Here is a 22,342-nt window from a genome sequence, read left to right as displayed (position 1 = left end):
TATGATTTTCTGAAATTATTTCGTCTTGTTTGTTTACAGAGGGCGCAACACATCGTATATCCATTTCCGGTTTAAAAGTCAGACAGTTTTTTGTCGAGATTGTCTGAAGTTTCGTTTCGTTTTGGCTCTGTACCCTCAAAATGTCCTCCCTATTGCGACCAAACGCACCTTTCTTTGGTGCTTTGGGGACAGGAATATTTATTGGGTTAGGAGGGACCATTCTTTACCTGAAAATTACAGGGACCTTTCTCAGAGAGATTCGCCGACTCTCTGCTTCTATCAGCGAACTCAAGGCTGAGGTGAAAGATCTCCGACAGCAACTTGAAACACAAAAGAAACGTCGACGTAGCCCGGGATTTTACTCTGTGCATGCGAGTAGTGGCGACGACGACGATGAAATGTTCGAAGATGCATATGGAGGGTATAAAACATTGACTTTAAAAGCTTTTCTCAACACATATATTTTTAAAAGTACATGTACATGTGCAAGCAGTAGTTATTTTGTATTGCAGTACATGCAATTTAAAAAATGTTTTAATCCAAACATCGATAATTCGTACTCTGCTAGCTTGAAAACTCTCAGTCATTTGTTTCAGCAACAGCTTTGCTGTAGTTGATTAATATTTTAACACATTGAATTTGATTGATCTTCAAAAATACTCTTTTCTTTCCACATTTTTTATATGCAAGATATTGTAGCAGTGATCAAGTGGTTAAGATGTCCCGACATACATATGTATTACCACAAGCCCTATAGATCCACCTCTGGGGCAGTTGCCAGGTACTAACCGCTGTACTCCTACACGTGTATGAGGTCTTATTCCACCTGATAACATTGGGTGGATGTCACACGACACAATGTTAAAAAGTATCTCGTCATGATAACCTCTAACTTTGTTGGAGTATGGCAGCTAATGGTTTTTCTCCGGGTACTATGGTTTTCCTCCATCATTAAACCTGGCATGTCCTTACATGACACTGGCTGTTAATGGGACGTAAAACTAAACAAACCAAAAGAAGCCAAACAAAATATTGGGGGTCATATAAAATATAACAAATACTCTAGGTATATCAAATTCATTCCTCTTTCGTAAAATGGATGGTTCAGAAAATGTAAGCTAAGCTAATCGAAACTTTATCTTGATTCACTTGTCGAACATTGGCTACCTGCAGGAAATTCAATCAGTAGAGCATCAAGCTATATCGATACATTTTGTATGACGATAATAATATGTGAATAAAGGGAGACAATCCATACAGATTTAACTTCAAATCTGGGCTATGGTATTTTTAATATGGTTTGTTTAAACAAATATACATGTATATTTTATAAAACTTCGATAAAAACCGCCATATACTCAAGCTTGCTCGATTAGAGTATTTATTTATGTAATCGAGCGCGCTTGAGTATGTTTCGGTTTTTACCGAAGTTCATAATTAGTTTATATTCTATAACTGCCCGACATACCAGACGTATCCATACTCAACGCAAAGTTACTCTGAAGAACCCATTGATCCCCACCTGACGTTGACACCTCCACCCCTAGGATGTATCTTTTATAGTTACGGGTACATAGTGTCCTGTTGGTATAACACGTTTATATTTGACCCTTATATATATATTCTGTTTTTGAGCAGGTCAGGCACTGTGAGTTCACCAAGCGATCAAGAGTTTGTTGAGTCCTTCAGGGAATTGCAGGTTGAGGATATCAAACCAGGACAGGCAGACAGACAACAGTCTATTGACGAACAAAAAGTCCAGGTTTATCAACAAGTGGATCATCTCTTAGAAGGGGGAGATGATGAGAAACAGAGAGCCTATAGTCTCCTCCTTAAACACAAATCTCAGGTAAAACTTTTAAACAGAGACCTAGCCTACAGTCTCCTCCTGAAACACAAATCTACGTTAAAACTTTAAAAAAGAAATCTACAGGCTCCTCCTTAAACACAAATCTCATATAGAACTTAAATACAATACTCAACCTTGAAACACTCATGTCTCTGTAGATATCCATTTTGCTTTCTCCTAATCTGATTATTATCAATCATAGAGGATCTGAAAACATGCCATTAGAGGTCATGTTTTGGTGACCTTTCAGATTGACCAATCAAGTTGCTACCATAGTTTGCAAGAGCTGTCAGAATAATTTTCTGTATGTACATGTATGTAGTCATGTCACCCAAATAGCACAACTTAGCGACATATATTTATGTTTGATGGGATGAAATATGGCTTTCAGTTGATCTATGGCTAGAGATGGAGAAAATGCATTTGAAGTGAAGTATAGCAGAGAGTATAAAGGTCATCAGAACATGATCCTTTTTAGCCCACCATCAACAGATGGTGGGCTATTCATATCGCTTTTTGTCCGTGGTCTGTCGTCCGTCATTCCGTCCGTCCGTCCGTCCTTCCGTCCGTTAACAATTCTTGTTACCGTTATTTTTCAGAAAGTACTGAAGGGATGTTTCTCAAATTTCATACGTAGGTTCCCCTAGGGCCCTAGTTGTGCATATTGTATTTTGGGACCAATCGGTCAACAAAATGGCCGCCAGGCAGCCATCTTGGATTTTGATAGTTAAAGTGTACACGGAATGGTTTAGTATATAGGGCTTGATAAATGCGTTATTGGATAAAATTTAGAATGGAGAAAGTGCGAGCTTCATAGCGGTTACGGTATTGGAGATAATGCGACTATTCTCTTGAACACACCTGAAGCTCCAAGCCATTGACCCCGATTCGGGACCCCTGACCTGTGACGTCACGAGGACAACGGGCCCTACTCTACTCGCATAAGATAGAGTGGCGATTTTCGGTGTCTGCCATCTAATATATAAACTATCTGTTGGTAAATATCGATTTTAAATACACAAATACCTGTGTACATGTCCGATACCTAATTAATATCATCCTCAATCACAGATATGAGTTTGGAGTGACGCTTGAAAATAGGGATTTATACCATGATTGCATATATTGATGTACCTCTCGTAGATAAATAAACATCTCTGTGCGATTACTGCATAATTATACACAATAAAATGTACATAATAATCCACATACGTTGTATATCTGCGATGTTTGGAACCACATATACATCATTATTATACCAAGGATTCTTGATTATGTTATCCAAAACCCGTCTCGTGTCGTTGAATGTTTCTGACTTTTTCATATAACCTAGGCCTGTCAATACGAATTAAGGTATGATTCTAAACAGATTTTTTTTGCATATATGTAAATGCATGTACTAAATGCGTTATAACTGAAATCGATCCATTTGTTTTTGGACGAAATACATTCAGCTTTCAAATAATACATCCGACGACTTGTTGATATTCTGCTCAAGTGCAATCATTAGTGTCTTTAATTGAAAAATAAATCATGCATAGGTCAGACGAAAAAATGAGACTGAAGATGTCTATGTCTAATCCAAATATCTAGTATCAAAATCAAAATACTTCCGAATTACCAATGTCGTGCTGCGTAAATCTCTATACCTGTATACTGCAGTAACTAAAACGCGTGGTCAACCGAGACTAATGAGGGGGCTAACCAGATTACGTAAGAAAGGTGTTTAGTGACCTGTCACGCTTTGTTGATTAGCTCTCGTCAGGTGTCAAAAGTAAGATCACAGTTAGCGATGGACTATCATGTAATTGTTGTATAATGTCATATTTCTTTACACTTATACATCCTTGGTTTACAGTAAAATATACCGTCCGTACATAACATATAACAAGTGTATCAATCATTAGATGTATATATTTCAGAAAGACTCATGCATATACATTTGTCTCGTAAATATGTTTCTGGTTACATGTAAATGTATTTTAATAACAGAAACTACAAAATTATTTACAAATTGCATGTCGAGAAAGAACAATGCAAATACCGGTATAATGCACAATGTCAGAATTTTGATATTTCTGATAGTTGCTAGATTTCGGATATGCATTCTTAGTGAATTTTGGTCAATATCGATCATTATTGAATACCAATAATGATAATCTATATGACCAAAAAATGTACCGTTGAAGATAGTTAAAATAACACATGTCGGTATACATGTACAGGTAGCTTTAAAAGGAAGAGAGACTTGTTACAGCTATATACGAATTATATATCATAAATTCAATCTCCCAAGTGGTTTTTAGGTCATCTGACCCGAAGGGTCAGGATGACCTATAGTCGTCATGTTTCGTCCGTCGTCGTCCGCCGTGCGCCGTGCGCCGTCCGCCATGCGTTAACTTTTCACATTTTGAACTTCTTCTCAAGTTCTACCAGTGCAATTTGGCTGAAACTTGCATGAAATGATCCTGACATGGTCCCGACAAAGTGTTGTTGTTTTTCAGGTCGATCCGAAATCCAAGATGGCCGCCACAGCCGCCATTTTGAAAACACATTTTGAACTTCTTCTCAAGTTCTACCGGTGCGATTTGACTGAAACTTGCATGAAATGATCCTGACATGGTCCAAACAGTGTGTTAATATTTTTCGGGTCGATCCGAAATCCAAGATGGCTGCCACAGCCGCCATTTTGAAAACACATTTTGAACTTCTTCTCAAGTTCTACCGGTGCGATTTGACTGAAACTTGCATGAAATGATCCTGGCATGGTCCCGACAAAGTGTTATTATTTTTCGGGTCGATCCGAAATCCAAGATGGCCACCACAGCCGCCATCTTGAAAACACATTTTGAACTTCTTCTCAAGTTTTACCGGTGCGATTTGACTTAAACTTGCATGAAATGATCCTGACATGGTCCTGACAAAGTGTTATTTTTTGGATCGATCCGAAATCCAAGATGGCCGCCACAGCCGCCATCTTGAAAACACATTTTGAACTTCTTCTCAAGTTCTACTGGTGCGATTTGGCTGAAACTTGCATGAAATGATCCTGACATGGTCCCGACAAAGTGTTGTTATTTTTCGGGTCGATCCGAAATCCAAGATGGCCGCCACAGCCGCCATCTTGAAAACACATTTTGAACTTCTACTCAAGTTCTACCAGTGCGATTTGGCTGAAAATTGCATGAAATGATCCTGACATGGTCCTGACAAAGTGTTGTTATTTTTCGGGTCGATCCGAAATCCAAGATGGCCGCCACAGCCGCCATCTTGAAAACACATTTTGAACTTCTTCTCAAGTTTTACCGGTGCGATTTGACTGAAACTTGCATGAAATGATCCTGACATGGGCCAGACAAAGTATTGTTACATCTCTGGTTGATCACAAATCGAAGATGGCTACCATGACACTATATCTAATTAATTTCCTATATGTTAAGGCCCTTGGGCCTCTTGTTTGAAATAAAATTTGTTGAAAGAAATTGAAAATGATCCTGACATGGTCCTGACAAATTGACACCATATATAATTAATTTTACTATTGCCAAGGTAGTCAGATGACCGTTAAGGCCCTTTGGGCCTCTTGTTTTATTTATTATTTTTTTACCACCAACCACCCCCCCTCCCCCCCATATGAAATACATATAACACATTTTCTATTCCTCATGCTGATTCTTGAAATCCATAGGCCTAGTGAATTTTTATTTATACAGAAACATATTCAAATGGATAATTATATGACCATCATTTTTCGAATTCGTCTGTTTTTAGATCACATTGTGAAAATTGAATATTTTCAAGGTTTGTTAATTTAGTAAGCTGTTAAAACAGAGATAAGATTTCTAGTTAAAAGTTTGTACACAAGGTACACCTGGCTTATACCAGAAACATATATAACTTATACATGTTTCCGCTAATCTACTTATGTATTTAGCCTGATTTCAGTTGCAATATTTCCTATTTTATGTATAATTGAAACGTCATCTTAACTGTATAATTTATATATATATTTGTAAAATTCTGCAAACCTTTTGCTATAACCCCACTACCAAACACCTCACTGATGTTGTCCCCGTGATGTCACATCCGGTTATTCCCCAAATCAGCGTGAGCGGCCGATTCCCTGATTAGCAGTCGATATACAGGTAAAAATCGAGCACTTCAGAGGGCGGTATCTCGGTACTGAAGCGGCCAATTTTGATGCGGTTTTCAACATTCTTGTCAGGAGATCAAAGAGAATAACATATCTAAATATTATTTTCCGTTCCATGTACACTTTAAAGTTTGTTACCGCTATATCTCAGAATGTACTGAAGGGATCTTTCTCAAATTTCACATGTAAGTTCCCCTAAGGGCCCTAGTTGTGCATATTGTATTTTGGAACCAATCGGTCAACAAAATGGCCGCCAGGCAGCCATCTTGGATTTTGACAATTGAAGTTTGTTACCGCTATTTCTCAGAATGTAACAAAGGCATTTGTCTCAAATTGCATGTGCAGATTCTCCTAGGGGCCTAGTTGTGCATATTGCATTTTGGGACCGATTGATCAACAAGATGGCCGACAGGCCGCCATCTTGGATTTTGATAGTTAAAGATTGTTACCACTATTTTTCAGAAAGTGCTCAAGGGATCTGTATCAAATTGCATGTGCAGGTTCCCCTAGGGGTCTAGTTGTGCATATTGCATTTTCAGACCCATCGGTGAACAAGATGGCTGACAGGAAGCCATCTTGGATTTTGATAGCTAAAGATTGTTACCGCTATTTCTCAGAAAGTATTAAAAGAATTCTTCTCAAATTTCATGTACAGGTTCCCCTAGGGGTCTAGTTGTGCATATTGCATTTTCAGACCCATCGGTGAACAAGAAGCCATCTTGGATTTTGATAGTTGAAGCTTGTTACCACTATTTCTTAGAAAGTACTGAAGGCATCTGTCTCAAATTTCATGTGCAGATTCCCCTAGGTCCTGGTTATGCATATTGCATTTTGGTACCGATCAGTGAACAAGATGGCCGACAGGACGCCATCTTGGATTTTGACAATTGAAGTTTTTTCCGCTTTGTCTAAGAATGTACTGCAGGGATCTGTCTCAAATTATATTTGCAGGTTCTTCTAGGGGTCTAGTTGTGCATATTGCATTTTAGGACCGATCGGTGAACAAGATGGCAGACAGGTAGCCATCTAGGATTTTGATAATTGAAGTTTGTTACTTTTATATATCTCAGAAAGCAGTCTTTCTAAATTTCATGTGTAGTAATATGTAGTTAAAGCTTGAAAAGCAGCGAAAAGATCCCTCTTTCCTTTGTCAGACAAAGATCCTTCTTAGGTGGGCGCCAAGATCCCTCTGGGATCTCTTGTTTGGATATTGTCATGAGAACCTCTTTGAAATGGAGTGAGTATTTCAATTAGATTGTTTTACTCCTTTCTGAGATCTCACAAAAATTCATACATCAAACTGCAGCAGGCGTTTTTATACATGTAGTAATTGTTGACTGTTGCAGTTCCTGGATGATGCTGACTTTCACTGGCGCCTTTCGAAGTGTACATACCAAGTGGCCCAGATAGAAGGAAGCCTAGGCAATGACGATAAGAAAAAAGAAATGGTTTACAGTGCTAAAGACAGTGCGGCTAAAGCTCTCACTATCAATGAGGATTGCGGCAATGCCCATAAATGGTATGTTAACAATTTTGGAATGACATACAATGCCTATGTAAATACAGGCTTCCTTTGCATCTGATTTCCTTTGCTTAGTTTAAGCAAATACAGATTAATTATTCAATATTTGAAAATCAGAACAGTGGTCTTAATATATCATGGATCTTATTAATTTTGGAAGATTAAAGTCCAAATTTGACATCTATGGATCATAATGTTTATTGTTCTATTCTGAATCAGAACTGCATGGTTCCTGCTACACAGTACACCATTGTTGATATCTGACTTTATGCTAAAAAGAGGGACATTGCTTTGATACACCTGTTGTTTTTCCTGTATAACACGCATGATACATTTTCTTTTCTAGGTTTGCCATTACTGTTGGAAGCATAGGAGATTATGAAGGAACACAGGAAAAAATAAAAAATGGATATGTATTTAAGGTTTGTTACAATTACAGACTGTCGAGACTGCAGATGCAAATATTACCTGAAGTAATTATTCAGGTTTGGGGAAATTCAAAACAAACATATATGTCAACATAAATATTCCAAGTGTGTTTAATTGATGTCAGAGTACTATTTGTCTATTTATCTTTGTTTTATCTTCCATGAACACTTAAATGAATTTTCTTCAAATTTCTTCTGGTTGAAAGAAAGATGTGGATGATCTCTTTCAGTTGTTGTCAAAATAAGTTTATCTCCAAGTTGATGTCAAATATCCATCTCTTTTAATTGAAAATAGATGTGCCTCATCTCTTTTGATGCCTGCAGATTTTTGTCTCCCTGTTTATTCTAGGAACATATAGAACGAGCCATACAGATTAACCCTGACGATCCTTCAAATCACCATCTCCTTGGGCGGTGGTGTTTCGGGGTATGTAGAATATTCAATTTTGGGCAACTATTTGACAAGTTTTGGGCAACTATTTGACTAGAAAATTATGAAAGGGTTAGAAATTTTAAAAGCAGTGCCTATATATTACGTCCTCTTTAAACAGAATACCACAATGATACACAATGCAAACATTTCAATCATGTCTGATCTTAATTACATTTATACGAAGGGAGATAACTCCAATACATTGTAAGAATTTAACCAAAATTCTAGGGTATATACATAAACGATGGATTGACTAAAAGAGAAGTGTCTTGATCCTAAAGTCAGAAATGTAAAAGTTCAGTGCAGTGCTCTATGCTAAAAATGCATTAACTCATATGCCCCCATATTACATGTCACATCATATTTTCCGTCAAATGTCAAGTCATATGGCCCATCATATACCTATGACAAGCCATACCTGTGTCATATGGCCCATCATATACCTTTGTCAAGTCATATCATGACTTAAATTATATGTGTTCCTCTGTCCATTCCAATGTTAAGTTTATTTCCAGTCATTTGTCCCCTCACAATAATTGTATTGTTATGACAGGTATATATGCTGTCTTGGCTGGAGAGGAAGGCTGCGGCTGCCCTATTCGCTACACCACCCACATCCACAGCTGAAGAGGCCTTAAACAACTTTCTGGAGGCTGAACGACTGAACCCAGGAAAGTGGAAAGAAAATATGCTTTTTATTGCCAAGGTAACCAATTCGCTCAGATATAGAAAAATTTCTCATAAGTTTTATATTACAACAATAATCATACCAGTTCTGATGTCTTATGAGAATAAAATCATTATCAGGATATCAAACAATTCATGTATCATAGTTTGATTTTGTTATTGCAGTGCTACATTCAACAAAGCAACAATGTACAAGCTGTTGTCTGGTTGGAAAAGGCAGTCACCATCCCGGTAGTTAGTCAGGATGTAAGTATTGGTCAAAGTTCATTTAGTTACGATGTAAATATATACTGTAGGTCAAAGTTCAATAAATTAGGATGCAAGTATCAATATATAATGTACATTGTAAGTCAGAGTTCGATAAAATCGTGATATAATTATAGGTCAAAGTTCAATCAGTTAGTGTGCCTTATACACAATAATTCAATGTTGCTTGTTACGAGCATTTCCATTGGCTTAAAAATTTACTTTATCAGCCCATAAAGGAAAAAACAGTGTCGCCGTTTGTAACGTCGATTCTGATTGGCTGAGATGACGGCGTAATAATTTCATAGACAAAAGAGTCCCAAAATGAATTTTAAATGTTGAAGAGATTATCTTTAGTAAATTGAATTATAAGGATTAATTTGAATAGATTTTTTATGTTATGGAGATATAACACAAAAATCTGAGTGTACTCTCATCATAAACCGCTTCGCGGTTTATTTAGAGTACACTTAGATTTTTGTGTTATATCTCCATAACATAAAAAAATCTGAGTGTACTCTCATCATAAACCGCTTCGCGGTTTATTTAGAGTACACTCAGATTTTTGTGTTATATCTCCATAACATAAAAAATCTATTCAAGTTAATCCTTAAATATTAAGTACATGTAGATCAAAGTTCATTAGTGAGGTTGTAGGCATAGGTCAAAGTTCATTAAGTCAAGATTTTTGTGTAAGTATTGGTTAAAGTTCAATAAATCAGAATGTAAGTTCATAGGTTAAAGTCCAATTGGTTAGAGTGCGGTACAGGTCAAAGTTCAAAGCATGCATGTGTAGGGCCAGAGAAAACAAAGCATACAATTCAGTGTAGCGTAGCTAGTTGGTACCATAATGTTTTTAATACTTTCTTCAAACATTTATATACACTTATTATTTTTACCTTTGTCATTTTCTACCAGGACAAAACCTCCCAAGTAGAAGTGGAGACCTTGCTGGCCAAGTACAGACGCTAGTCCTCATACCGGTTTAAAGTTACTCTACATTGTAGTCCCCTATAGACAGTATTTCATGAGATTCAGGGTTTTATCAGTAAGGGCAATATAGAGATTTCTTGCTATTTCAATAAATTGAGAAGGTTACTCCTCTTATCTTAATTCAAGTGATACAATTTTGTTTCCTCTACTATTCTAATTCTTTTTCAGTTCTGTCTTTGTTTAACTAACATTGATGTTATACAATATTGTATTCTGATAAAAAAAAACTGCACTGTGCAAACAATTGATACCTCATACCATTACAAAATGTATTTTAATTGTGCTTTGATGATCCCAGATCACCAATACTCGTGTGAGCTTTTAGCCAAGAATTTAATGTTTTATTTATCTATTTCTTTGTTGTCACAATTCAGCAATACCTAATTGTACTCAGAAATTTGTGCAGTCTGATGATATTATTTCAAATTTTGATTTTTGAATTCCTAATTTGAAACCCATTTACCTACAGTCCCGTAATTTTCATATGAGCATGTTATTTGTGCTTTAATATTTGAGAAAAGTTGTGACATCATGAACTACGCAAAAACAAAATCAGACAAAAATAAAATGGTAATTGAATTTACTCATAATTATCACCATTAACTGAAAGTAAAAAATCATCCAGAACAAATTTATTTATTCTGATATCAAAGTAAGGAAGAGTGCTATTATCAATGATATTTTATAAAACGTTTTATGGAATGTTATGGTTAAACATTCAGTTTAATAAATAGAAAACACATGTCATTAAACATAAGAGTAAATATATTGTTTTAGTTCCCCAAGTTTTATTTGCTTTTTGTCTATTTTTTTATTTATCAGAGTTGCTTCCCTTCATTTCACTCCATCAGAGTATAGCCTCGCTCGATTTGCCTTCTTCTACTTCTAGAAGGTAACTTCCAATCACTCGATTTGTAGCTGCTTTTGGAAGCCCTTCTATCTATAAGCTAGAAGATATATTAAGAAGAGTGCAACTAGAGTTGATATTGTGACAGAGTGAACCAAAGGGAAATAACTGTGAAAGATCATACTGCTTTTACCTAGTTGAAAAGTGATATATGTTACCATTTACACCTTTTAGGATTTTTATGTTGATGCCATAAAATCTAGAAAATTTTCAAAACGTGGTTAAATGGGAACAATAACAATCATCAATTCTTGTGATCTATTTCATATTACCATTGAAACCGGAGTGTAACTGAAGCGGAAATCATGTGAAAATTTCATGTATTTTTGTCAGGATGCATATAGAGTGAAGCCCTTGAATCAAAGGCCTTGAAAGCAGTTCAACGTTATTGTGTACCTTCAGCCTTAAAATATTTTGAATATATCATTCAGTATTCAATGAAATAGTTTTATGACAGAGGTATGTATATGGATAAAAGTGAGGTGGTCTTGGGAGCTCTAAGGTTACACTTCAACAGAAAAATCCAGAAAAAAAAAATGTTTGATAACTCAAAATGTAAAGAAAATTGAAGAATCAACTAGAACTTAGACAACATGAAATTATACAGAATCATATTAATCAGGTATTGGGTAAAGTAATATCTGGTCGTAGATCAGTAGTACTATATACCAGATAGTAGTTAAATTTCGCGGGAGATTTATTTTCACTATATTCAAAATTTCACTGAAATGTGCTTATTCTAAACACCAGCAAAATATTCAAAAATTATTTGACGTACAAGAATGATAGTTCAAAGAATTATAAGGATAAGTGATTAGTGAACCGCGAAATTAAATCTTGGCGAATATGGTCCATACAGGTAACTGCAAAATCAAAGAAGGGCCATACAGTATTCTGTACAGAAGACCTTGAATTATCATACGATATGTTGGGCTCTATCTGTATGCAATCTGATAATGTAAGAGGTGTTGTAGATTTTATGTGGCATATATTTGTTAAAAGTGGAAATTAAGTACATTTCATGTTTCAATTTTATGAACATTGCATGTTGTATATTTTAAATTGTGAGAGCATTGAACATTGCATGTTTTAAAAGTCGATTAAGTGAGACCTATGAACAAGTGCATGTGTTTTAATTAATTGTGAGAAATATGAGATTAGAGAACCATTGTACATTGTATGTTAAAACTGTGAGAATCTTGTTATTCCTTGTAAGTACCATATATGTTAGTTGTTAGTTAGTTAGGCCATGTGTTTTTAGAATCCAGTACATCAACCAATCAATACAGATGTCAAAATCTACAAAAGCTGTTTGGATACTCTGAGCTGAATTGTCTTTATGATTTTTTTAACTCTTTTTTCTCTGTTAAATTTATTGTTTTGTGAAATGTATCGATTAATATTTACTTTTGAAATAAACAAAGTAAACTTGATATTACAAATGAAAGTTATATCAACACTATCGTTACTTGGTATAGCTGATGTTCTTGTTTTTAACACTGACTATTTCTCAATAGCCTAGACTTGGAAGTCATATTTGTTTTGTCTTATAAGGCACAACATATTTTTGCAACATAGTAATGACATGGACATATTCATTGTAGATACCTAACAGGGTTCATGATTTTGTAAATTCGTAAAATTTAAATTAGAGATGTAACAAAACATATTAATGTCTCTGACTATAGAAATTAATGTCACTGGTATCCAACTTCTGTAACAAAAATGTTCAATGGTTTCTTCAAATTAAACCTACAATTTAGCAATATCTGTTGTGTTTCCTCTCCTGTGAACTGGATGCTAGACTGGTGGTTCCCTTTCCTTTGTTCTCATTTCTCCACTACACTAAGCTGTTCTCTGCAAGGGAGATTACTGTACTTTCTAATGAATGAATGAATTCTATATCAATGATCAAAGTCATACAACTTCTTAAAAAGAAGTCAAAATATATCAAATGTGTGAGTGTTACATGTTACCATTTCTCTTTTCATTGTTGAAAGCAGTGATCATTTTAAATGTGCAATGTATAATTTTTTATTCAATATATCAGATTAACTTTCCCTTTGAAACAAAATGAAGTTTTACACAAGCTAGATTCATCTAGATCTAGATATAGGAATATGTAGCCATAGAAACAAATAGAAGATTCATGCGCACTCGTAGATATTACATAGAGTAATGTGCATGCAGTAAACCTTAAACAGTGACAATGGCAAACCAACTAAACAAATTTGTGCCATGATTATGTAGGTTTTTATTTTATCAATGTGTTGAACAGAATAAATGTGATGACTGTGATGAAAAGTGTGGATATTGTTGAACTGTTTATCAAATGATGAAAATATCTGTTGAAAACTTTTGTAATATCTCCTTTTCTATTGCACTTTCCATATACCTGGTACATGTAATATTTTTCATCTCGTAAAACCATACCATGTTGTAAAACATTGTTAAATCCATGGAAAAGGGGAATTTATACAACTTCATCTCTTCTCAAAAAGAGGGGAGGGGTGCTTATAGGAGGGGCGCTAATTACGGCAAATGTGGTATGTCCATCATGCTTTATTGTAAACAATTTAGATTTTCTGACTTCTGTTCAAAGGAGAGATATTTACTTTCCATCAAGACCATATGGGTCAAATTGGCTATATTAACTCTTCTATAAAACTTCTTTAAAAACCAAGAGGGCCAGACATCTGTAGGCCTATTGTGGCATATATTGGGATATCCTTGATAATCCAGGGTTTCCGATCCCTTACAATCTCTACACCCCTGGACAATCTCATAGTAAAACTGGAGGCAACAGAACAGGTAATTTAGTCATTTGATGCACATCAAAAGAGCCTTATAATGGTAATGTGGATGACTGTGTGACTTTGAAGTTGAGTGTTGTTCTCTCTGTAGTCTTCAAAGGAAATCTTTGCTGTCCTGTGATTGGTTCAGATTTTTTCCCCTGAGCTGCCTTCAGTTTTACTCTGAGATAGTCCAGGGGTATAGAGATAGTAGAGATCGAAGCCCTTGGAGTATCGAGGATAATATAGGGATGCAGAGCTACCAAGTTGGTTCAAATTTATATAAACTTTACCTTCATTTAAGTTTTTATCAACATCTTAATTACATTGGAGCTTAGAGGCTAATATTAGACCATTCTATGATTTAACAAAAGTCACATGACTGCTGGGTGAGAATTTTGTCTTTTGATAAAATTTGATATTTTATGAACTACGGGTGATCTTTCAGTCTTCTTGTTCGAAAGTGAATGTAATCAAAGAATTGTTGTTAAGATTTCCTTCTGATGCTCTTCATTTGGTACAACGTGGTTGACGCATTTCAGCCATTTTAACATTATTATATTAGGGAGCTCTGTGAAAACAATCTAATGAAGTTTTCTGAAGAGGAGGAAACTGATGATGATTTGCATATGTATGATGGCGAAAACACAAAACAATTCCGATTATTTGTAAATCTATTTTAATACCCAGAAGGAAGGTAAGATAACACAGGTGTAGTGACAATACAGAAAACAATGATCAGTGCGACATTTATGAAAAGATACATGTCCATATTGAAGCATAACAAGTGATTGATTGTATTTATGCACATATAATAATAGCTATATGAGTGATTAATTGTATTCATGCATAAACACTAAAATGTGTGAATGATTGTATTCACCCATAAACAATAGGTAAAATATATAACATAAAAGTGTGAAGTCCTGTCAGCATAAAAACTAGCTACCGTACTCAGATCAGATAACAAAAGGAATTACAGCTTTCCTTTCCTTAGGGTAGTCCTCAAACTTTTCCAAGTAATATCTGTAAAGTCAAACAAAAGCTTCAGGTTACCCAGCATTGTAAACAGTTATAAATAATAATGTAATCCTGATTTACATTTTATTTGAATTGTATTTATTGCAGCAGTTTATTTTCACATTTTAAAATCACCTATGAAATATCTGTGCAAAAATGAATTGGTTTACCAGTTCTATAATTGGCGTAAGGGGATTTTTTTTAATGTTATAGGTCATAGAAACACATAAAATCCCTAAGACTTATGTTGAGTACAATTTCATTAAAACATGATATTATTTTACACAAGTAAAAACATCCTTGTGAACTTTTAGATTACATCCCCTGTTAGTTATAAATCCCTATGCTAGAGCTTTCAGATTATCTACCTTGTTAGTGATAAACCATATTGCTAAAGCTTTCAAATTACCGCCCCTGTTGTTAAACCCTTGGCTGTATTATTCAAACGTTACTCATATCAAGTTCAAATAAATAGTATCTATAAATTCTTTTGAGGGCATGTGTACTATACCTAACCTATAGACCTATATACTTTACACCTACTGTATGTCCTCGGGTGACCAGATAAGGTACAGGGACAGGAGTACTATATATAGCCTTATAGTGATGACAGGTTGGATCGAGTGATCTCCAAATTTGTTATCAGTGTGAAATATTGACATTATCGTCTTATCAACGGCAAGCAGCCATGATCATTGACCCTCACACTTGAGAAACCTTGATCATTCACCCGCCATGTGTACATATCTACTTAATCCACCCCTGTATATATTTTAGGTACAGATACAGGTTACTATAACAATGTTAGAGGTATAGCACGACGAGACACTTTTAGTCATCACGTTGTGTCTCAATATTGCCCATCAGAAGTTTCTCAATATCGAGATCTAATATTAATGGATTAAGATACAGATATGCACAGTATTCATAGCATAACAAGAGATCCCAAAGGGATCTTGGCGCCCACCAAAGAATGATCTATGTCTGACAATAGAAAGACGGATCTTTTCTCTGCTTTTCAACTTTTTACTACATATTACTACATATGAAATTTGAGAAAGATCCTTTCAGTACTTTCTGAGATATATAACACTAACAAACTTCAATAATCACTTTTCAACTTTTTACTACATATTACTACATATGAAATTTGAGAAAGATCCTTTCAGTACTTTCTGAGATATATAACACTGACAAACTTCAATAATCAAAATCAAAGATGTTGTTGACCGATCAGTCCCAATATGCAATATGCAGGTCCTAGGAGTACCTACATATAAAATTTGAGACAGATCACTTCAGTACTTTCTGAGAAATAGCGGTAACAAACTTCAATTACCAAAATTCAAAATGGTGGCCTGTCGGCCATCTTATTGACCGTTCGGACCCAAATGTAATTAGGGATCTAACGGAACCTGCACATGAAATTTGAGACATATCCCTTCAGTTTGGTTTGGTTTGTTTAGTTTTACGTCCTATTAACAGCCAGGGTCATGTAAGGACGTGCCAGGTTTGTTGGTGGAGGAAAGCCGGAGTACCCGGAGAAAAAAACCACCGGCCAGCGGTCAGTACCTGGCAACTGCCCCACATAGGATTCGAACCCGCATCCCAGAGGTGGAGGGCTTGTGGTAATATGTCGGGACCATCTTAACCACTCGGCCACCGCGGCCCCTATCCCTTCAGTACTTTCTGAGTAATAGCGGTAACAAACTTCAACTATCAAAATCCAAGATGGCGGCCTGGCGGCCATCTTGTCGACCGATCGGTCCCAAAATGAAATATGCACAACAAGGGCCCTAGGGGAACCTACATGTGAAATTTGGGAGAGATCCCTTCAGTACTTTCTGAGAAATAGCGGTAACAAACTTTAACTATCAAAATCCAAGATGGCGGCCTGGCGGCCATCTTGTTAACCGATCAGTCCTAAAATGCAATATGCACAACTAGGGCCCTAGGGGAACATACATGTGAAATTTGAGAGAGATCCCTTCAGTACTTTCTGAGAAATAGCGATAACAAACTTTAACTATCAAAATCCAAGATGGCGGCCTGGCGGCCATCTTGTTGACCGATCGGTCCTAAAATGCAATATGCACAATTAGGGCCCTAGGGGAACCTACATGTGAAATTTGAGAGAGATCCCTTCAGTACTTTCTGAGAAATAGCGGTAACAAACTTTAACAATCAAAATCCAAGATGGCGGCCTGGCGGCCATTTTGTTAACCGATCGGTCCTAAAATGCAATATGCACAATTAGGGCCCTAGGGGAACCTACATGTGAAAATTTGAGAGAGATCCCTTCAGTACTTTCTGAGAAATAGCGGTAACAAACTTTAACTATCAAAATCCAAGATGGCGGCCTTGCGGCCATCTTGTTAACCGATCGGTCCTAAAATGCAATATGCACAACTAGGGCCCTAGGGGAACCTACATATGAAATTTGAGAAAGATCCCTTCAGCCCTTTCCGAGAAATAGCGGTAACAAGAAATGCACAGTATTCATAGCATAAAAATATCAGTTTTCTTACCTATTCAAATCAGTATAGGTATATGCAAATAATCTCCTACAAAAAACTTCTTGAACAGATATTAATGTCTAACAGATTTCTATCCAGTTATGGATTTCCTCTTCTAATATGTGTCAAGTTACGTAAAATACTTTGCCACTTTTTGTCTGTTTTACTTAAATATTGTAAAATATTATTCTCTTATTGTCTACCATTTTCTGTCTTCAATAACAGATTTTCATTGATCTTAATTACCTGTGATGTTGACATGCCCGTGGTCCTATATTACAGATGGTGAATATTGCAAAGCTGTAAGCTGGTAGTGTACCACAGGCCACAGCAAACCCACACCATTCACAAATCTCCCCGAAAAAGTTAGCTCCAGACACATAATTAAACATCCCACCTAAAAGTGAAAGAAAGTCATTTACAATTATCAAGACAAGTGAAATAAATTATCATTAATCATATTCTGTCTTTGCATATCACAGAGTTATCTGCCCTTGCTGGTAGGAATCAAATGTGACATCATTAGTCATGAGATCATTACATTGTATTTCATGTGAAAAAATTAGGTCATTTTCACTGAACAATATGATGTGACTCAAAATTATGACAAAACAATCAAGGGCAGACAACTCTCTAATATGTAAATTTAAAGACAGCATAAAAACAAGTTGTATAAAACATGAACATGTTAATACATGTATTGCTAAAATAAAGAAATTCTTTAAGTTCCCTTTTTTCACTCTCTCGAAACAATTGTTTCCATGCTTTTATTTTGGATTCTTTTGAAAGATTTAGAATAGACTATGTTAAAAATAGTATTGAAATAATTCATTATAACTTGTATCATAATCAAGGCAAAATAAATTAAATTTAAACATGCCTGCTTCTCATTAACGAGTACTGTATTGAATAGATAACAGTTTTGTATATATATACCTTGTGGAATTTTGTATCCTTTATCTCCAGGTTTTCTGAGATTACGTAAGATGTGGTCAGAATGAATATTTGTAATCATCCCAGCAAAAAACATTAACAATCCTGCAAATTACACAAAAAATGACAAGTTATTATCAAGATAATATTACATATGTAGTTAATGTCTGCAGCATGTTTGACTTTATAAAAAGATATAAAAGAGAATGTAGGAAAAATTGAATTGATAATTTTTTTTTTCAATTTATTTCACTCATACCTATATTTCGTTTTACAGTTATTTCTATTCATATTTGTTTTATCAAATTTTATTTATTTATTGATTATTTAATCATCTTATTTTCACTACCAGTAATTAATGGAAAAAAAAATATTGATACATTTGTTCATGCATAGTTGCATACATGTATTGCTATGTCATGAAAAATGCGAATACTGATGCATTTTTTTTCACAAAAATAGTATGTATCTAAACAATTACTTGCCTACATAAAACTGTGGTTTGGATGTCCACTTGTCCCCAAAGTCAGCATGATAGAGAAGATATCCCACTTGGATGTAGCCATTAACCATACAGAAAACTAAAGCAAGTATAAATGGTACAAATGGTGTCGGCTTACCTCCCCTTATTAGAAATGGAAATATCAGTGACCTGAAAATAAATATGATTAAATTCATATTGAATACATTTATAAAAACAATAACTTTGTTACTATACAATTGTAGTTTCGAAAATTATAAATTGTTTATAAACCTATTTTTCATTATAAAACCACATTAATAATGATTAATCTTTTTTCACTCTATAAAAATGTGTAAAAATGTATACTTGTACTGTGTCTTATGCTGTGAAAATCCTTGTGTCGTGTACAAAACTTTGTGCCATGGATGCATGTGTAGTAGTTTTGTGTAGAAACATGTACAGTGGTAAATGTTATTGTTAAGTCCACATCAGAGATGAGTGCAAGGATAATTGCCATTTTGACTTGGTATAGCAAGGTTCCTATTTAATCATGTTTACCTCACCTAGGCTGTGACAAAAAAACAAATTATTCAAATCTCAATTGCCAATTTCGCAAGTCTTGGATACGAGTCTGATAAACCTGCTTATATTACTAGGCTTTTTTAAAAAGTTTTTGTTGCCTAACATATATATATTTATGTAAAAAAAAAAACAAAAAAAACACATAGCCTAATAAAAGGCAGGTTTAGAGGACTAGTCTTACAAAAACGTATATGAACATGTACAAGGGTATTGTAGCTAGAAACAGAACGTTAGTGTAATTTGTACCTTTTTGATAAACATCAACGTTTGAATGTTAATTTCAGAGATCTACATATGTTGCAGTAACAAACTTCAATTATCAAAATCCAAGATGGCTACCTGTCGATTATCTTGCTGACCAACAAGTCCGAAAATGCACTAGACCCCTTCAGGAACCTGCACATGAAATTTGAGAAATATCCCTTCAGTACTTTGTGAGAAATAGCGGTAACAAACTTTAACTATCAAAATCCAATATGGCCCCCGGTCGGCCATCTTGTTGATCGATCGCTCCAAAAATACAATATGCACGACTAGGGTTCAAGCTTAAAGGGGAACATGTAAATGAAATTTGAGAGAGATCCCTTCAGTTCTTTCTGAGAAATAGTGGTAACAAACTTTAACTATCAAAATCCAAGATGGCCATCGGTCGGCCATCTTGATTAACCGATTGCTCCCAAAATGCAATATGCACAACTAGGGTTCAAGGGGAATATGTATATGAAATTTGAGAGAGATCCCTTCAGTACTTTCTGAGAAATAGCGGTAACAAACTTTAACTATCAAAATCCAAGATGGCCGCCGGTTGGCCAACTTGTTGACTGATAGGTGCCAAAATGCAATATGCACAACTAGGGCCCTAAGGGAACCTACATATGAAATTTGAGAAAGATTCCTTCAGTACTTTCTGAGAAATAGCGGTAACAAACTTTAACTATCAAAATCCAAGATGGCCACCAGTCGGCTATCTTGTTGACCGATTGGTCCAAAAATGCAATATGCACAACTCTGGTCCTAGGGGAACCTAAATATGAAATTTGAGAAAGATTCCTTCAGTACTTTCTGGGAAATAGCGGTAACAAACTTTAACTATCAAAATCCAAGATGGCCGCCGGTCGGCCATCTTGTTGACCGATTGGTCCCAAAATGCAATATGCACAACTAGGGCTCTTGGGGAACCTACATGTGAAATTTGAGAAAGATCCCTTCAGTACTTTCTGAGAAATAGCGGTAACAAGAATTGTTAACGGACGGACGGAAGGACGGACAAAGGAAGGACGGACGGAAGGACAGACGACGGACCACGGACGAAAGGCGATTTGAATAGCCCACCATCTGATGATGGTGGGCTAATAATTTCAGAGATCTACACTATGTATATCTCTGGTACAAGTATCCAACCTTGACCAATCTAATTAAATTTAGACTTGTACTTCCACTCCACTACGTACGTATATGTCGTAGAGTATCGTATAGTCAGAAATAATATATACATATATGTTTATGGTATAGTGGAGCGCAATATTACAAGTCTAAATAATTAATTTTCATGACTGAATAAATTCCACGTCCGCCTACATCTCTAACGTTGATTGAATAAGCTGGCCTAGGTCTAAAGCATATCAGAAGATTCCTTTGGTATGAAAATAGACTCATAAAATATTTGATAAGAGATAATTTGAAAGTTTTGACACGTGACACATGCACGTGTGTTTGTTTACAATTTTATAAACTATACATTATAGCTACCTTCAGCAAAGAAGAGTTCCGACAATATTACATAAGTCATAACTTAAATATAATTACCGTTGGAAATAATGAATTAGAAAACATGAAACCATAATCCAGTTTGGCGTGTATGAGATTTTTGGAGACACTGTAAAAATCAATAAGTACGCTGGTACAAAGATGGAGGGAATCTCCTGCAGAAACCATGCTAGCTTGCCATTTATCTGTAACCCCCATCCATCGCGTGTGTAACGTCCATAAGGGGCACTCACAAATTGTAGCGTTATTAAAACAAATACAGCCCAAAATATATAGATATAAGAAGTCCACTCAAACACAGTCTTGTCCATGGTGGTTATCAACCTTAGTCCTGCAGTGATCATCGTGCCGAGTGTTCTGATCACGGTTTAATGTTTACATTACGTTATACTCGCACATGGTTGAGAAAGGCCTGTCGTTCGATACACATCGCTGAAAGCTGATTGGTCAGTTTCACTTTGCGTTGAACATTGTATAACACGAGTTGGCCTATGACAGATAACGTAAATCGTTACATACGATTTTATCTGGTGACACACCTAAGTTACAAAGAAAATATCAATTTATATTATGAGTAAAAGCAGATAAAAACAATTTAGCAAAAACACCACGTGTGGGGTATTTGCTATAAGATTGACACACCAGAAACATAACAAATTCATTTTACGCACCCTACATGTACATTGGTAACAATTACAAATGCATAATATTGGACTTGTTCTAACATGGAAATGGGAAACCCAGAATTACAAAATTGAATGTTATCCCCATCGAATATCAACCTCCTATAGCGACGTATACGTACAATACTGCGACGAAAGATAAAGTACACGTAACCAGAAAACCTACATGTTTCTGACGTACAACGTGCATCGATGGGTAAAATCTGAACAGGATGTGTAGTTGTATCTACATGTATATAGGCGCTCATCATTGCTTCTTAGTACGAAAATCTATACTTGGCTCAATAATTATCAATCATGGACCTTTTTTTCCCTCAATGTTAAGGTTCATAATTATGATATTAATACCACCCTGGTAGTCTAACCTG

At 35.5% G+C, this 22,342-nt stretch overlaps 2 protein-coding genes across 2 annotated transcripts; one reads left to right on the top strand and one right to left on the bottom strand.

The window, feature by feature from the left end:
* Window positions 1-66: 66 nt before the first annotated feature.
* LOC138317998 (regulator of microtubule dynamics protein 1-like) lies at window positions 67-13,577 on the top strand. Its single transcript, XM_069260007.1, has 8 exons — window positions 67-421; window positions 1,639-1,849; window positions 7,349-7,521; window positions 7,871-7,946; window positions 8,302-8,379; window positions 8,939-9,091; window positions 9,238-9,318; window positions 10,237-13,577. Exons 1-8 carry the CDS (start codon window positions 141-143, stop codon window positions 10,288-10,290), a joined length of 1,107 nt encoding a protein of 368 aa, XP_069116108.1. The 5' UTR covers window positions 67-140; the 3' UTR covers window positions 10,291-13,577.
* Window positions 13,578-14,671: 1,094 nt separating this feature from the next.
* On the bottom strand, window positions 14,672-21,734 carry LOC138317997 (3-oxo-5-alpha-steroid 4-dehydrogenase 1-like). The gene is made up of 5 exons (XM_069260006.1): window positions 21,331-21,734; window positions 18,965-19,131; window positions 18,483-18,584; window positions 17,793-17,943; window positions 14,672-15,036 (listed from the first exon to the last, which is right to left on the bottom strand). The coding sequence occupies exons 1-5, from the start codon at window positions 21,633-21,635 to the stop codon at window positions 14,970-14,972; spliced, it is 792 nt and encodes a 263-aa protein (XP_069116107.1). The 5' UTR covers window positions 21,636-21,734; the 3' UTR covers window positions 14,672-14,969.
* Window positions 21,735-22,342: the final 608 nt, after the last annotated feature.

The sequence above is a fragment of the Argopecten irradians genome, chromosome 3 (genome assembly GCF_041381155.1).
Source record: "Argopecten irradians isolate NY chromosome 3, Ai_NY, whole genome shotgun sequence".
NCBI classification, from domain to species: Eukaryota; Metazoa; Mollusca; class Bivalvia; order Pectinida; family Pectinidae; genus Argopecten; species Argopecten irradians.
Note: the sequence above shows the minus strand (reverse complement) of the source record. Positions and strands in the feature narration are given on the sequence as shown.

Coding starts and splice junctions, on each gene's coding strand:
- LOC138317998 (XM_069260007.1), top strand. CDS start 141: ATGTCCTCCCTATTGCGACCAAACGCACCTTTCTTTGGTGCTTTGGGG. Junction 422..1,638: donor TTCGAAGATGCATATGGAGG/GTATAAAACATT, acceptor GTTTTTGAGCAG/GTCAGGCACTGTGAGTTCAC. Junction 7,947..8,301: donor AAAATGGATATGTATTTAAG/GTTTGTTACAAT, acceptor TGTTTATTCTAG/GAACATATAGAACGAGCCAT.
- LOC138317997 (XM_069260006.1), bottom strand. CDS start 21,635: ATGATCACTGCAGGACTAAGGTTGATAACCACCATGGACAAGACTGTG. Junction 18,585..18,964: donor CAAACCACAGTTTTATGTAG/GCAAGTAATTGT, acceptor TGTAATTTGCAG/GATTGTTAATGTTTTTTGCT. Junction 15,037..17,792: donor CGGGCATGTCAACATCACAG/GTAATTAAGATC, acceptor TTGACTTTACAG/ATATTACTTGGAAAAGTTTG.